Raw genomic sequence first — 17,500 nt, forward strand, 5'->3', positions numbered from 1 at the left:
CTTACCTGAATAAGCGGTGATAATATAATTAGAAATACTAAAACTTAAAATATTTCATGGAACTTTTAAGACAGCCCTTCCTGTAAATATCGTTCCTTTCCATCTTTCAATTAATGTTAGCATTGGAATAAGGAATAAATAGCAATTAAAATCTTGATGTAGATAGATACAGTACATGGTTCTGTTAACGATCATTTTTCATTTTTGTTGATGGACTTATTCATACCGGCCTTAGAGTAGGCTAAGTGTTCTTAGTATCGAATGTAATGCGTGCGAAAAAGAGATATGCCTAGTTTTAAATCTAAAAATATTATTCCTTGTCCCATTCCATTGAGGGCTGGTTCCAGAAAGATACAGCTTCTTGCATTCTAATAAGTCTCAAGCATTAGGCTGTGAGCGGTAGGCCTAAGCCGAGAGCGATCCACTAACTTGGCAAACATAAAAAGTTAAAGTTTGGTAGCCTAGCATTACATCGCCTAGCCAAAGCACCCACTTTGATTGCGTCTTCCAAAGTTGGCCGGTGTGAGTGTGTGCTTGCGTTTGTAAGCGTATTATATGGTCAAATAAATAGATAATTACCTGCATAATCAAAGATACAATCACCCGGATAGCTAAGTAAATAGATAATTACCTGTATGGTGAGAATGGTGCCCCAACAATACTTAGTAGATGTCCATGGTAATGAAACTGCCAGACTCCCTTCCAGCCAGCCTCTGGGTAGATCTCCCACGTTCGAAGACACTAAAAATTGACACAATAAAAAAAAAAGAATCATTGAATAAAAATATATAATCATATAACCATGAAGAGGAATTAATTTTTCACTTTTAGTCATTCATTTAAAGGCTTCCTCTATTCTGAATTCTGACCTTCATCACGTGACTCCAGGCAGATGTGTCATTCACTGGCCCGTCGTACGACACGAACATAACTATTGGAGTCTGTTGAGAATAGCAAAGATTATAGTACATACATACATACGCACATACATACATATATATATATATATATATATATATATATATATATATATATATATATATATATATATAATCATTCAAGATTAATAAGCAATTACTAATAGAATATATATATATATATATATATATATATATATATATATATATATATATATATAATCATTCAAGATTAATAAGCAATTACTAATAGAAAGAAAACGCGAGAAAAGAAGAAAGTAATTTGCCGGTAAACCATTCTGAATTTCAGAGGGAGAGAAGAAAACTTGTTCAAATCTCCTTCTCCTCAACAACAAAGGATTGAACGAATCATCAGAGCAGAGATTAGGGTCTGTCAACAACTGAAAGAAAGACAGAAAAATGAGAGGAGGTCCGTACAAACCTCATCGTACAAAAGGTCGTGTTTGCAGAAGTCGAACGAAGTCGGTTCTGATTTCTTGAGCGTTTCAAGAAGATTGATCTCATACTGCGTAGCTTCGAGCCTGTCAAGAGAAGAGGACACATGAAAAAAAATATTTTACGTAGGTGCCTTGTGTTTTAAAGACGTAAAGATAAAAGGCAAAAACAAGGTTAACATTCCACTGTGCTTAAATGTCAAAACTTTAAAGATAATAATAGTAAAATTAAGGTGAGAAATTTATTTTTTTTATAATTCCCCAAACGAACAACTGTAGTTGGGAAATGTCATTTATGCCAAATACTTGTTAAGGGGACGTCAAAAGCATTGTCTTCTTCTTCAGTAACCCAACCCATTATGTTAACTCTACGTTCAAACATGCTAAATAAGCTAGAGAAGTGGGAAATATGGTATCGTTAACATTGAAAAAATTTTTAGACCCATACTTGTGGACTTCTTTCGTCGAGATTTCGTAGTCGGTCGTGAGAGCCAGCACGTGGTCCCTGAAGACGTTGTGCTGAACGCCTCCGCTGATGATGTGCCCCCGGTAACCGAAGTGATGCGCCCTGGGTACCTCAGGGTATATGATCGCCCCGTTTGGTACCTCTTTCAAGGCGAGAGCCATTGCTTTGTACCAGTCGCGTTTCTGTGAGTGGAAGAGGGAGGATCAAATTGCTGAGGAGACCTCGAACTAGTTATACAAGAAAGCTTTATACTATAACCGTCAAAGAAAGGGCCAATAGAAGGCGCGCAAAAGTATAAATGATCGATAAATAGATTTAGTATATTTTGGCTTTGAATGGAACAGGAGACCGTTAAGTTGTAGTGGATCAGTGGTTTTTTTATCCACCTGTGGTCTATTTTTTTTTTTTTTTACCAGTAGCCTTGAATTGTTTCATTTGTACTATGAGCCCTTTTTCACCTGTGGGCTTACATTTTTTCACCTGTGGTCTTAATTTATCTTTTATTTACTTCGCATATCTCGACTTTCCTATTAATGGGAAAGGAAATTAAAAGTCTGCTGTTCGATGGCAAGATTGTCAATAAACCATAATATGTATATACAGTATGTATATAAATATATACATATATTAAATATATATATAATGTATATATACATACATATACAGTATATATATACATATATATACTATATTTATAATATATATAAATATATATAAAATCGTGAAAATTCCAGTTTGTTAGAACTCCAGGTGACCCCCAATCACTTAGATTTTTAAAAATAATTTTTGCCATGATTTACATAATTACTATAAACAGTTGCTATATAAGAGTTGCCCAAGTAGCTAAACCTTAAAAAGCAATTTTGTCATCAAATCTGATGTACTCGTATGCTTCAAAAAACTATATTTCCAGCGGTGACTTTCGCTGTGGTTCTCCGTAGGGGAGTAGTGCCGTCAATGCACCTCATGTGGTGCACTGTAGGCATTACTTAGGGTCTTTTCATTGTCCCTTCGGTCCCTAGCTTTAATCTTCATTCGTTTTACTGTACCTCTGTTCATATTCTTTCTTCCATCTGACTTTCCATCCCCTCGAACAATTGTTTCATTGTGCAACTGCGAGGTTTTCCTCCTGTTACACCTTTCAAACCTTATTGTTGTCAATTTTTCTTTCAGCGCGGGATGACCTCATAGGTCCCAGCGCTTGGCCTAAATTCTATATTCTATTCTATTCTTTCGCTGTGGTCAAGTATGATACAAACCACTCAGTCAACTCACACTATCGGCAGACACCCAGTTGGGAGCAATGTGCTCGTTGATGGCTCTCGATGGTAATAGCAAGGCCAGGTTGTTCACTTCGGCTGTTCTGTAGAAGGCTGTCAGCGAGTTCGACACGTCTCGGTAGCCGAAGAAGTTGAAGGCTGAGATCGCCAGAACGGAGGGGTCCCTTTCCAGGACGGGCACCAGGGTATGGAAGTACCTGCAGGAGTGTTTGGGGAAGTTGATTTCCATTAGCCGGTTATGCAGTTATATTAGATAAAACTCCATTGCCTTGTCAGCTTAGTTTTTTATGAAACTGGGTAATTACAGCTAGAATTTTAACAACCCCGTTAAAAGATTTATCTTGACAACAGAAATCAGTTTCTAACGAGAGCACACTGTTGTTTTTTTTTACGTGATTTTTTTCAAGTCTTTAATAAGAACATCTTTCATTCAAAGATTTTAGTAAATCTTGTCTGTTGCATTATGGGCATTGGGCATATTGCTAGAATTTTAGCAGCCATATAAAAAACTGACATCTTGACAACCCAAATCAGTTTCTAATACTAACATTCTGATATTTATTACATGATATTTTAAGTTTTCAATGAGGACATATTTCAGGAAATAATTTTAGTAACTCAATAAAAAGTTATATTAACAAAAGAAATGATTTTCTGATAAGAACACACTGATATTATTTATAACATAACTTTTCAAGTTTTTAGATGGCTTATAGGAACATCATTCAGAAAATAATGCTCAAAATGCAGCAATGAACGCTCCTGTGAACCAGAACCTACTTGAACAAGTCGATGGACACCTGTATGTCATCCTCTAAGAGCAACAAGTAATCACACATGAAGGGCGCCGTTGTGTCGTCCGGTAGCCCCCCCGCGGGTACGGTCTCCGGGGAAAACTTGGCTCCAACTAAATCTCTGTGGAACCAAAACGATTGGAGTGAGGTCGCTTAGGATTCAAAACAATGGGATGAGGTCACTTAGAATTCAAAACAATGGGAGTGAGGTCAATTAGGGTTCAAAACAATGGGAGTGAGGTCACTTAGGATTTAAAACTGTGGGAGTGACGTCAGTCAGGATTCAAAAAATGGGAGTAAAGTCACTTAGGATTCAAAACAATGGGAGTGAGGTAAATTAGAGTTCAAAACAATGAGAGTGAGGTCACTTAGGATTCAAAACAGTGGGAGTGACGTCAGTCAGGATTCAAAAAATAGGCGTAAAGTCACTTAGGATTCAAAACAATGGGAGTGAAGTCACTTAGGATTCAAAACAATGGGAGTGAGGTCACTTAGGATTCAAGACAATGGGAGTGAGGTCACTTAGGATTCAAAACAATGGGAGTAAAGTCACTTAGAATTCAAAACAATGAGAGTGAGGTCAATTAGGCTTCAAAACAATGGGAGTGAGGTCACTTAGGATTCAAAACAGTGGGAGTGACGTCAGTCAGGATTCAAAAAATGGGAGTAAAGTCACTTAGGATTCAAAATAATGGGAGTGAGGTCACTTAGGATTCAAAACAATGGGAGTGAGGTCACTTAGGATTCAAAACAATGAGAGTGAGGTCGCTTAGGATTCAAAACAATGGGAGTGAGGTCACTTAGGATTCAAAACAATGGGAGTGAAGTCAGTCAGGATTAAAAAAATGGGAGTAAAGTCACTTAGGATTCAAAACAATAAGAGTGAAGTCACTTGGGATTCAAAACGACGGGAGTGAAGTCACTTAGGATTCAAGACAATTGGAGTGAAGTCACTTAGGATTCAAGACAATTGAAGCAAAGTCAATTAGGATTCAAAACAATGGGAGTGAAGTCAGTGTTGTTGTTTTGTATATCCTAAACCATTCCAGTTGCCGAGGTACATCTTAACCTATGGTTAATCAGATCGAGAAATTATATAATACTTGTCTGTGCAAATCCAGCAAGTAGATCATATCTGAAAATAATCCGACGTATTCCTCTATTCCCGAACTTTTGTGTTTTTGTTTCCATATTTTTCTTCGTTAATTTGCTTGTGATTTTCATCTATACATTTTTCCTCTTTGTGTGTGTGTGTGCGTTGTTTATTTGTCTATGCTGGCTTACTCAGTTGGAATTCATGGAGATCATTTTGTTTCATTTGACTATAAAAATTCAAGAGTTAAACACCAGTCCTTTATCACCTTAGTTCACGCACGAGCCTCCTTGAGCAATATCCCCTTATTGCTAAATAAACAAAACCAGCCGATTTGAGAAATGATGATAAAAAAAATTAAAAAACAAAGCTAAACGAACGCTAAATCACACTCGTAACAACGACTTCTCACCTGAAGACGCGCTGAATTTTGTGCCTGATGTGCTTCACAGTCGTGTTTCCGAACGTGTGAGAAATTACCAGGGGGACCCCGAAGAGCTTGGCAACGCTGTTGATCTCCCTGTGTGGTTTGTCAGCATAGACGACCACTCGGTCCTTGTTGAAGCCGGGAGCTTCCCACAACGACTTCAGAGTCCTGCTCGGTGGAAATGGCAGCGTTATGGGTTGTGTGCAGATGCGTTGCTATCCATGCATGGAAAGTCTAGTTACATTTCTAACTGATAGGGTTGTGAGTTTAGAGGCATTGCTGTCAGATGAGGCGAAGTTAGGGTTATTTTTGGTGAATATTTAGCCATACGTCCAAACAACGCGGCCAGCATTATGTTCAAAATATACTTACCCTTGCTATAACTTACAGAGAATTTGTTAGATTGGTATCTACAGTGATTCATGAATTTAACTGCGTTGCTATCAGCAATAAATCGAAAAGTTAATCACAGTGCTGTCAGCAAAAAGGAAATTAATTACATTGTTATCAGAAATCACTAAAGATTTAGGCGAGCCTTTGATAAGCCAAGGGTAAGGCATAGTTATGAATATATTGATGACTTATACAGATATATCAATAATAAAATTTAAAACAAGAACTGAACGACAAACTTACTTGTAAAGATAATGGGACCTGTTGGTAGCTAAAATAGCAACTCCAATCTCCTTATATAACGGCTTCTGAGCTAACTGGTGATGCAACTGTCATAAAATAATGAAATAAATAAATTCCACCTAAGAACACTAAATCAAATCTAAAAATATTAAATTGGTGTAATAAAATAAGTAATTTTTATCTAAGAATGTTAAATGTAAAAACATTAAATCATTTAAGCGATCGTAGATTTTTAGCAAGGGAAATGAAATACTCGTAAATATTCGCAAAGAACGTACCTCGTCATCCGCCTGGAAGAAAACGTCATCCCACTCTCTGACGTCACAATCGCACATGGCGCCATAGCCTTCGTAACTGCGACAAAACACGGAGCGGGCGTCGTTTTGTTCGTTGGAAGGCCAGTCGCATTCCTCTGATAATAATAATAACAATAATGGAGAAACCCAAAGTCTACCCCAAAGTCAAATCAAAGTCCTTCAAAAAGAAGGCATCGTGCTTACCCCATACAAATGGGAAAAAGCCACGTTAAAGGAAGAAGAAGAGAATGGAGAACCAAGCCCACAGATATGTATATGCACATATGTTCAAAAATAATTATATACAGAAAGCTTTCGGGAAACTGTTTAGACCAAATTGAAAAGGGGAATCGAACAGTTTCCCTAAAGCTTTCTGTACAGATTTATCTTTAAATATATGTAGGTATTCACAACTGTGGATTTGTTTCTCCATTTCAGGACTAATGTTACTATGAGTATTTTTTTATAACAGTAATATTTTTCATTATTCAGAAGGTAGACCCAGAATAAAAAATAAACCGAATGTCGATTAGATCATGAATAAAGATAACAGGGAAACTAAACATAGACATTTGTTTAGAAATAATGCCAGAGCACAAGGCTCGCTTTTGCATGGTTCATGGTTTGATCCACGCTTGCCCCAGCCATCAGTCTTGTTATGACTGGGTTCCAGGAAAGCTGGGAATCCAAGAATAAGGGCATGAGGCTTGCAACCTCATCTCTATTGCTAAGAACTGGGAGGCTCGATCCCTCAGGCCCCTCCCCGTCAAAGGAGTAGGCCAGGGGAGGTGGGTGGGAGGGGAATGATTTAGGCCCCTTTCTTGGCTTTAAAAGAGTTGTCAAGATCTGGAAGTAACAAGGAGGTATCTAACCTCTCTGGGAAATTTGATACCCTCTGAAGACATTCATTCTACAGGGAACATGTCGTCCCTTTTTCGGCAAAGTGACGAATGTGTATTTTTGGGGTTATCTGCATCGATAGTGATTTTATCATTAACTTCTTGTTTCAGCAAAGTATCAAGTCTATCTCTCACCATCCAGGATGCATAGTGAGAGAAACACACTTGATACATAGCTGAAACAGGAAGTCAGTGATAAAATCACCGTCGATGCAGACAACTGAAAAAATGGAAAAAATGCACATTCGACACTTTGCCATAAAAGGGACGATATATGTGTACACAGACAACATATACACACATACACATGTATACATATATATATATATATATATATATATATATATATATATATATATATATATATATATATATATATATATATATATATATATATATATATATATATATATATATATATATATATATATATATATATATATATATATGGAGAGAGAGAGAATGAGAATCCTCACTCACTTGGATTTTCCTCCAGATCGAAGTCCGCCCGCAGGAACACGGGGCCTCCCCATTCGTACCCGGTGTCTGCCGTAGCGACGTTCGAGTAGGTCTCGGCCAACTTGAGGCCGCCCTTCCTCGTCACCAGCGCCCACATGTCCCTGTAGGCGATCTTCTCCGCCCAGCGAGAACCGAGCTCCCTCAGCTTGTTCCTCCCTCGCCAAGTTAGGCCTGAGCTGCACTCGTCCTGTGAAATTTTCAAGGGATTTAAAATGTTCAGAGGATTTGAGCGTTCAGTGAATCAGTATATTTTTCATAGCCTCGGTGACGTCTGAACATTCCGATTATTTTACACATTTTGGATACGCTTATCATCAAAAGGCTTGAATCCGAGGGGAAGTGGTCGAATAAGTAAAGAAACTCTCATTTCCGTGGAGGGATTCGAACCTATGTTCCTCAGAGAGAGTGCGATAACCACTAACCTATTAAGTACATGGAAGGATGATTTATTTCAGCGTATGCATACATTCTCTCTCTCTCTCTCTCTCTCTCTCTCTCTCTCTCTCTCTCTCTCTCTCTCTCTCACACACACACACACACACACACACACACACACACACACACATATATATATATATATATATATATATATATATATATATATATATATATATATATATATATATATATATATATATATATATATATATATATATATAATATATATATATATATATATATATATATATATATATATATATATATATATATATATATATATATATATATATATATATATATATATATATATATATATATATATATATATCGAACTTAGTACCATCGTAGCATGCTGTTTTAAGCTGAAATATACAAAAAAATTTGCTAGCCGTAGATACCAGTCAGCTCAGTAAAATAAAAACACAAAGCATTTGAAGAACTACAAATGTTTTCCGACTTACCAAAACGACAAAGACTAGTATCCTGCCATCTTGAATTTGGTCGATGAACTCTGTCATCTCCTCTTCCGTCCCGACAGCGAACGTGTCGAAAACGCGTTTGGTCATGACCTTCCCCGTGTATTGGTTCAGGACGACAAGGTGAATCCCGCGGTCTTGTAGGTTTCTATAAATCTGCAGGAGTTGATAATGTCATATTAATTAATGTGATGGGGGACAGTTGTAGAAATTTTAGCAAAACATCAATACGAGTAATAGTTTTACATGATGCATTAAGTTGCAGTTCTAAGGAATTGTGTGAAAACAGATAATGCGTGTTTACTATAGATAATTTATCAAATCAGATAGATACGAGTTTATAACAATAATGACGTTGTTGTATCACTGGCATTTTCAAAGATTTGCATCATTAAATATACTAAATTATCAGCCGTCCGTTTCACAAGTTTGTACGCAAAAGACAGGTAGGAACGGTAATTATTCCATGTAAGTTCATATAAGTTTCAGAGATTTGTAAAAATAAAAGTTGAAGTGTATATACATGTACTCGTGTGTGTGTGTGTATATATATAGTATATATATATATATATATATATATATATATATATATATATATATATATATATATATATATATATATATATATATATATATATGTATATATATATACAGTATATATATATAAAGTGTAAACTATACACATATGTACACATCACAAAATCCACGTAAGAAGGTTAGTGAAAACCAGGACATTGAATAAGTACTTTCTAGTTTATTCTACATTTTATTCTACATATATACTGTATATATATATATATATATATATATATATATATATATATATATATATATATATATATATATATATACATACATACATACACACACACACACACACACATATATATATATATATATATATATATATATATATATATATATATATATATATATATATATATATATATATATATATAAATAAACTGTACTGTTATGTGTGTGTGTTCGTATGTGTATGCTTGTGTGTGTTTGTGTACGCTCGTCCCTTTAGTAAGTGTAAGTTAAGAAACAAGGTCAAGGAAAACCTCAGAGATTCTTTACTCACCTCGCGTTTGTTGAGAGACATGAAGACCTTATCCGCACTCGACATGAGCGTCAGGGTCACCGTCTGGTTAGTGATGGCGTGACCTTTGTACCTGACCTTCTCGCAAAACACCAAATAAAAACAGAAAATGAATAAGCGCTCTTTCCCACGCCACCAGCTGAGTGGTGTCTGTCACCGTTTCCCAAAAGTCAAGGGAGAAAGTTGAGGGTTTAGAAGTTGCCGAATACTTACTCTTGAGATTTTGTTATGTGAATTGGTGCTTTATCTTTATATGTGTATTGTGTGTATGGATGTATAGTAACGCTGCTTTGAGAGTTTACTGTGGGCTTGGTTTTAGTTTTCTGTAAAGGAAAACTACTGTGCAGGCTTTGTCTCTCCGTCAGCACTTTTTCTGTCCGCCATCGGATCTTAAAAACTACTGAGGCTAGAAGGCTTCAAATTAGTTTGTTGAACATCCACCCTCCAATCATCAAACATACCAAGTTGCAGCCCTCTTGCCTCAGTAGTTTTTATTTTATTTATGGTTAAAATTAGCCATAATCGTGCTTCTGGCAACGATAGAGGATAGGCCACCATCGAGCCCTGGTTAATGATTCATGGGCCGCGGCTCATACAGTATTATACCGAGACCACCGAAAGGTAGATCTATTTTCGGTGGCCTTGATTATATGCGGTAGCGGCTGTACAGAAAACTCGATTGCGCCGAAGAAACTGACGCACATATTTTACTTGTTTTTTAGTGCTTAAGAACTCAGGAGAGGTTTATGTTTATACCCTGTTACCCAACGCGCGTATCACTTCATTTTACTGACTTATATCACAGCTGCATAATTGTATTTCTGTATACATCTAAAAGTGCATTTTTAAAGTTTATTTTCATCAATGTTTTTCAATATTTGTCTTTCCTTTGTTTTTCTCTCTGATAGCAATCTTCAATCGGATAATAATAATAATAATAATAATAATAATAATACTAATAATAATAATAATAATAATAATAATAATAATAATAATAATAAATTCACACCTTATGACTGTCAGTGATATTAGCAGTCGCCATCGACCAAGGGGATGGAGGTATTTTGACGTCTTCGGCATCTTTCATATGGCGATTTTTCTTCTCCGATCTCTGCTTCTTCTCTGATCTATTCTTGTTGCTGCTACCCTTATCGCCTTTGTCCGTCCTTTTATCAGCGGGAACCGAAGACAACGGAGGGGGGGGAGGCTGGTGGACTTGGGCTGGTTCCCGCAAGACGGGAGAAGGTACAGGAACCGCCGGTTCCTGGAGGCGTCCGCTGTGCTTTGGTTGACCTATGGTTTTCTGTATGATGGGGTCGATGGCTTCCCCTGCAACGGACGTCGAAGAATAAACACTCCTTCCGTGAGCTTTTGAAATACTTGTAGAAATGCATAAGTATGTATACTGTAGGTTGGCATTTGTCGTCTGTACATGTAAGTTAGGATTTCAGAGTCACGTATGGTCAAACTTCATACTAAAAGTCTAACCAATTTCATTTGCCTCTCCATGAAAGGTAAAGATATGATCTGCACAGAGAATAATTTGTCGAAGCGAGAATTTGATTTGTTTATGCAGTGATTTGAGCTTTTCTTTACTCCCTAGGCTTCCTTTACCAATAATAATTTTGATATTCATGTTTTACTGTACACTACTCATATCAACATGCAAATAGGTTACAGACTGTCACTGATTGTTAACACTGTGCTTGCAATAATTTCCAAGACCCTTGACTATATCCTTGACATATTTCTATATTCTCGCCTCTAGTCTGCAAGATTTCGTCATGATATCGAAGTAATACGTCAATAAAATAAACCAGAAGATCAAAATAGTCCTTTGTCATTGGTATTCTTTCCCTTAGTTCTAATGACACTGATTTCAGAAACCACTAATTAGAAATGATTAAGGTTTTTTTGCATCCTTTAATCTCGTTTTTCACAGATAATCAGTCAAAAACTCACTATTCCTGACCTTATTCTTAAAGTCTTCATTTTTTCCGTTTTTATTGGATTTTCGTTTTTCTTATTTTTTTAGTCATTTCATTCGTTGCTCTTTGCAAACCCACCTCTGCATGTGCAACTATATCCAGATAAACTCAAATTTTACGTCCTATTCAACCGTCTCTGAAACTGTAGGAATTTCGTCAGTCCTTCAGAGAAGTTTATTTTCACACCATCAAACGAAAATAGAAGACTCAACCCTACCTTATATTGTCGCACACTTTGTCACAGTCTTCAATTTCCAATGAGTACCGTCCAGTGCTCTTTGATTTGGATAACATCAAAAACTTTATTTTTCGCATTTTTTATCACGCGATGCTTTCTTTTTAATGTCACTCTACCTAATGATTTTAAAAGGTCATTAGCGTGTATGTATGTATGTATGTATGTATGTATGTATGTATGTATGTATGTATGTATGTATGTATGTATGTATGTATGTATGTGTATATAGGTCAGGAGTTCCAATACGAGAAGAAATACGCACCTGGAAGTATCATGTTAGCTACTGGTAACGAATCTTCGGTTTGTTGACGCCCAGTGAAAGCTTGCATTACGAAAACCACCAGTAGGACCGGTAACACAACTCTCTGTAAAGGAAAGACCTTGGTAAATACTATCTTGATTATGGCTGCCTGTATAGGAGAGAGGGCACAGGTCTAGCGACCTCATCCCGTGTATACATTCTGCTTAGAAATGGAAGCCAGTGCCTTCTGGACATGCACGTTGCCGGGATGAAAAGATTAGAGCAATGAAAACGGGAGACATTTATTCTTTATATATATATATATATATATATATATATATATATATATATATATATATATATATATATATATATATATATATATATATATATATATATATAATTGCTTTCTTTGCTTTTTATTTATTTAGATTTTTTATTTTCTTTTACTTTTTATTCAATTTGTGATCATTCTATAACGTAAATGCTCGCTTACCAAGTTAATGTTAATTTTACCTACTTTTTATGAATGTTAGTAAGCTCTGAATAATAATAATAATAATAATAATAATAATAATAATAATAATAATAATAATAATAATACTCAAAACTAGCAGAAATTCATATGAAAGAAGCTATAGAGTTAACATTCTAACAGTACCTCACCAGTGATAATAATTATCACGATGATGTGAATGATTCTGCACTGTCAGTCAAATAAAAACGACAAAGATTAAATTTTTTAGCACAGGAGCTATCCCAAATGAAGCGGCAGCCAGACTCGAATAATCTCATTCTGTAACTTCCAAAACTGGCACTAAACAGCCGCGGTATTTCCAACATATTTGTAGCAATGTTGAAACGTGTCATGTTCATAAAGGCGCCTCCTCATAAGCGCAAACGTGAGTGACCTTAATATTGTCCCCGATGTTGACTGCTCTACGTAAATTTCAGATGAAAGGTGCCCAAGACATATTAGCAGACATCTTTTGACATAACAGCGTCGACCCCGTAGGAGCGGGGTAGTGCCGTCAGTGCACCTCATGCGGCGCACTGTGGGCATTACTTAAGGTTCTTTGCAGCGTCCCTTCGACCCTTAGCTGCAACCACTTTCATTCCTTTAACTGTACCTCCATTCAATTTATCTTTCTTCCATTTTCCTATCCACCCGCGCCTTATAATTGTTTCATAGTGCGACTGCGAGGTTTTCCTCCTGTTACACCTTTCAAACCTTTCTACTCTCAGTTTCCCTTTCAGTGCTGAATGACCTCATAGGTCCTAGCGTTCGGCCTTTGACCTTAATTCTACATTCCATTCCAAGGATTTAGGCCTTTAATATTTGGACCAGCATGAATTGTAAGAAGAGATATCCGGGTACTGCAGACTCGAAGAGCTGTCTGGGAACGCAAATTCCTGAGATGTATGCTAGTATTGCCCCAGCCCCGGTTTTTTTGCCATGGCCCTAGGTTAGGTTACGTACGATTAGTCTCCGTTCGATATTTTTGGGGTGGGAAACATAATGCGACTGTTTCCAAGAAAATTCTATGGTTAGTTTTTAAGATATGGCGTCCCGCTTTTTTCAAGGAAAGGTCTCGGTACTCGGTTACATCTCGGGAAAATACGTCCGGAACTCCCCTGGGGGCCAAGGACCTCGCTCTGGGGCATTCTGGTATCCCCGAACAAAGAGTTGTCACTTGACTCGAATAAGGAGCTGTCCGGGGATTCTCAGGGTCCAAGTCATAGCTGTCAGGGTGGACGGTCTGGTGTTATTTTTCCTCAAAGGAAGATTTTTTTTATCTGTTTCTCACAAGCTCCACTCTGGCGCAAATCGTCTGTTTGAAGTGAGCATTAAATACAGTAAAACACACACTATACTGGATGCTTGTAAATTTATTTATCGATTTACGTTCACTCGTAACGTTCACGTGTGTTTTTGACATTTGCATACTCACACTTTAGTCAGAATTGCTTAAAAGATTTCACACATATACATGACACAGAATACCATTCAAAGTGTTTCTACATGTAAACAAGGTACTGAGCTTTGTTTTTACAGACATTTACTACTTAGAATAACGTTTAGTATGTTTTACACACTCACGGAACAGGATTAATGCGTGTTCAGCACATTCAAGAGACATAATGACATTCGATTTGTTCTTCCGCACACACAAGACAGAATAACCTTGAATTTTCCTTTACACGTTTAGTTAACAAGAATTCACAACATACACGAGACAGGATAGTATTAAGTCTTGCTTTACCTTGAGAAGAACCGATGACTTCGACAGCAGTCGACGACGAATGAAGGTCGTGATCATCATTCTGGAAGGATTTCCAGAAATTAGAAATACGGAATTTTGTTTTCCAGAATAAAACATTTCATTCTGTTTTTATCTGTGTTATTTATAGTAATAAAGTAGTGTATTTTCACAGATATATAACGATGCATACTCAATGAATACAGATATACATGCACCTAAGCTCATGTAATAATAAGTAATATATATATATATATATATATATATATATATATATATATATATATATATATATATATATATATATATATATATATATATATATATATATATATATATATATATATATATATATATATATATATATATATATAATATATATTATACATATATATAAACATAAATGTGTATATATACATATATATGCGTATATATATATATATATATATATATATATATATATATATATATATATATATATATATATATATATATATTACACATATATATTAACATAAATGTGTATATATACATATATATACGTGTATATATATAATGTATGTACGTATGTGTGTGTTTTATCAAGCTTTAAGTATTCAAACAATGTCACCAAACTTTAAGGCTAATAAATACATATCCGTTCGCTGATTTAAAATCATTTGACTAACAACTCGTAAATAACTTTACACCGTAATGTCAGTTGCCTTTGTGTATTACGCTGAATAGCTAAATGCTAGTCAGTAGAAAACCACGTTAGCACTGAGCAGAACACTGAACGCACTGCTAAAAAACATTATATTGTAATATAAGGTCTATTTAAGCGTATGGTTAAATTATTCCATGTATAAAAGTTTGAGGACGTAAAATTACACCAGAAATAAATAAATAAAAATAAGTGAAAATAACTTACTTTGCGAAAAAAAATAGACGAGCGACGAGAGGAAAACCAGATCACCACTTAAGGGAGAGTTGATGTCACTGGCGGCTCCCTCTACGGCGATGGGATTATGGCGAGGATTATCCTCTTGCGTGGCTGGCCGTCGCCCGGGGAACTAGACGCCACAGAGGCAGAATCAGTCTATTTACTCATGTTCTTTAAGGTTTACAAGCGTTATTCGTCCTCTAACCGGTGCTCACGACTATATTAGCAGCAGGGCTGTATTTTATTCGTATTTCAGGGCTCCAAGCATTCAGGAAAATATCTGGAAGTTGCTTGGCAAATTTTGATGAAGGTAAAAGTCATTTTTGTCGTGAGGAAAGATCTTGGAGGTTGTTCATCTGGCGCTGGGTCTGAGTTAATCGTTCTTATTTTCCTGCTGCTGAGAAATGAATGCTCTCTCTCTCTCTCTCTCTCTCTCTCTCTCTCTCTCTCTCTCTCTCTCTCTCTCCATTTTCGTTATCGTTCTCCTATTGTACCGTCGTAGTTCCCAATAATAATATCGTTGAAAGCTAAATGCGAAAACGAAAACAAAGCCAATTTGATGACATATATTGTAGTCTCTGACTACAAGATATGTCGTCACGTCAAGACGGACGTGAAATTATGTGGAAATTGGTTAGTGACACGAATGTACATGCCCTGTGAAGTTGAAATTCAGGTAGACAAAATTATGCCACGAAGTGTTGCGCGCTCCGTGAGGCATTGGTCCTCTCTGGGGATTCCGGAGGAAATCTCAGGTCCCAGGTAATGCCGGGTACCCTTCAGTGCTCCCTAAAGAAGCCCAAAAGCTTAAGGGGGCCAATCGTTTGAAATAGAATAGAATCGATGGTAAGTTTACTTGTTATTCTGGACAGTCTTTTCAACTACTGTCTGTTTGTCCGTGTGTTTTTGTCTGTCCGTCCCTATGTATGCCCGTGTGTCCTTATAGTTTTAACTGTTTCTTAAAGCACTATAAATTTCGTTGCAGAGCGAGGTTAAGGTCCATGTCATTCTTACAGGTCAAAGGTCACAAGAATTTGTCATTGTGGGGGCAGTGTGTTTCACAAACACAATTTGTTTTTATATGGTAGCATCAAAATCGAACACAAAAACCACCAAATGAATTTCAAGTGAGCTAGATAAGATTTATCAGAGAGGAAACGTTAGAAGGCTCCTGGAATTAAAGTAAAAAAAAAAAACAATCGAATGATGAATAGCGTGATTTGCAAAAACAATCGAATGATGAATAGCGTGATTTGCAGTCTTGGTTGTAATGTAGTCCTTGATCCAGCGTGACTATTATCTTGCTGTTGTCTTCTGTTGCTAATATCAGCTACTTTCTTGAGTGTCATCAGCTAAAGACTTATTGAATAACACGTATTCGCTTCATTTATCCGAATGATCTGTACCTTCTCGAACACTTACTGTTAATGTCATCGTGATATGACTTTATTTCCTACAAGTTTTAATTATATTTTAAGTATACTACACTATGTAGTCCTTTGACATCGGCGTCAATTAGCATAGAAGTCACGACGCCTGCCTGATAACTTAAAATCATTCAATCATTCATTCTTCCGTTCTCGGGGACTTGAAATTTTTCATTCTTTAGGAGCGAGTTATTCACTCCTTGAGGGGTCAAACTCACTTCTTTGTTTACCATTTCCTCCCCATGAACAGGAATTATGTTTTTATCTAAGATATCATACGGTTCTCTGTACCAGTAGTTCTTCCTTCACAGAATAATTTGATGAATTAAGAAGGATTTCACCAGATTCTGCAGTTTCTACTTACCCTTCCTGCCAAACATCGTCATCTTGGAAAAAAAAATACCCTTTCCGCCTCTGCTCGTTTCGGTTTTCTAACAAATAAGTTTTCAGCCTATTTCTTATCTCATGTACTTTATTCAAGAACTAAATGAACCATTAATACAGCAGGAATAATTCCCTATACACACACACACAACACACACGCACTTACACACACACACACACACAAACACACACACACACAAGATACTTTACTCACATAACTCACAACTCAATGCTT

General features: G+C 36.3%; 1 protein-coding gene across 1 annotated transcript in view; it reads right to left on the reverse strand.

The window, feature by feature from the left end:
• Window positions 1-14,595, reverse strand: part of LOC136847138 (protein O-linked-mannose beta-1,2-N-acetylglucosaminyltransferase 1-like) — a 25,693-nt gene extending 11,098 nt beyond the window's left edge. The window contains exons 1-15 of the mRNA XM_067118510.1: window positions 14,536-14,595; window positions 12,293-12,395; window positions 10,814-11,133; window positions 9,787-9,882; window positions 8,685-8,855; window positions 7,744-7,969; window positions 6,347-6,480; window positions 6,069-6,154; window positions 5,418-5,600; window positions 3,899-4,033; window positions 3,114-3,315; window positions 1,821-2,020; window positions 1,360-1,459; window positions 870-941; window positions 632-741 (exon numbers count right to left, since the gene is read on the reverse strand). Coding sequence (XP_066974611.1) covers window positions 632-741; window positions 870-941; window positions 1,360-1,459; window positions 1,821-2,020; window positions 3,114-3,315; window positions 3,899-4,033; window positions 5,418-5,600; window positions 6,069-6,154; window positions 6,347-6,480; window positions 7,744-7,969; window positions 8,685-8,855; window positions 9,787-9,882; window positions 10,814-11,133; window positions 12,293-12,395; window positions 14,536-14,595 — 2,198 coding nt within the window. The remainder of the gene's footprint in view (window positions 1-631; window positions 742-869; window positions 942-1,359; window positions 1,460-1,820; window positions 2,021-3,113; window positions 3,316-3,898; window positions 4,034-5,417; window positions 5,601-6,068; window positions 6,155-6,346; window positions 6,481-7,743; window positions 7,970-8,684; window positions 8,856-9,786; window positions 9,883-10,813; window positions 11,134-12,292; window positions 12,396-14,535) is intronic.
• Window positions 14,596-17,500: the final 2,905 nt, after the last annotated feature.

The sequence above is a fragment of the Macrobrachium rosenbergii genome, chromosome 16 (assembly GCF_040412425.1).
Source record: "Macrobrachium rosenbergii isolate ZJJX-2024 chromosome 16, ASM4041242v1, whole genome shotgun sequence".
NCBI classification, from domain to species: domain Eukaryota; kingdom Metazoa; phylum Arthropoda; class Malacostraca; order Decapoda; family Palaemonidae; genus Macrobrachium; species Macrobrachium rosenbergii.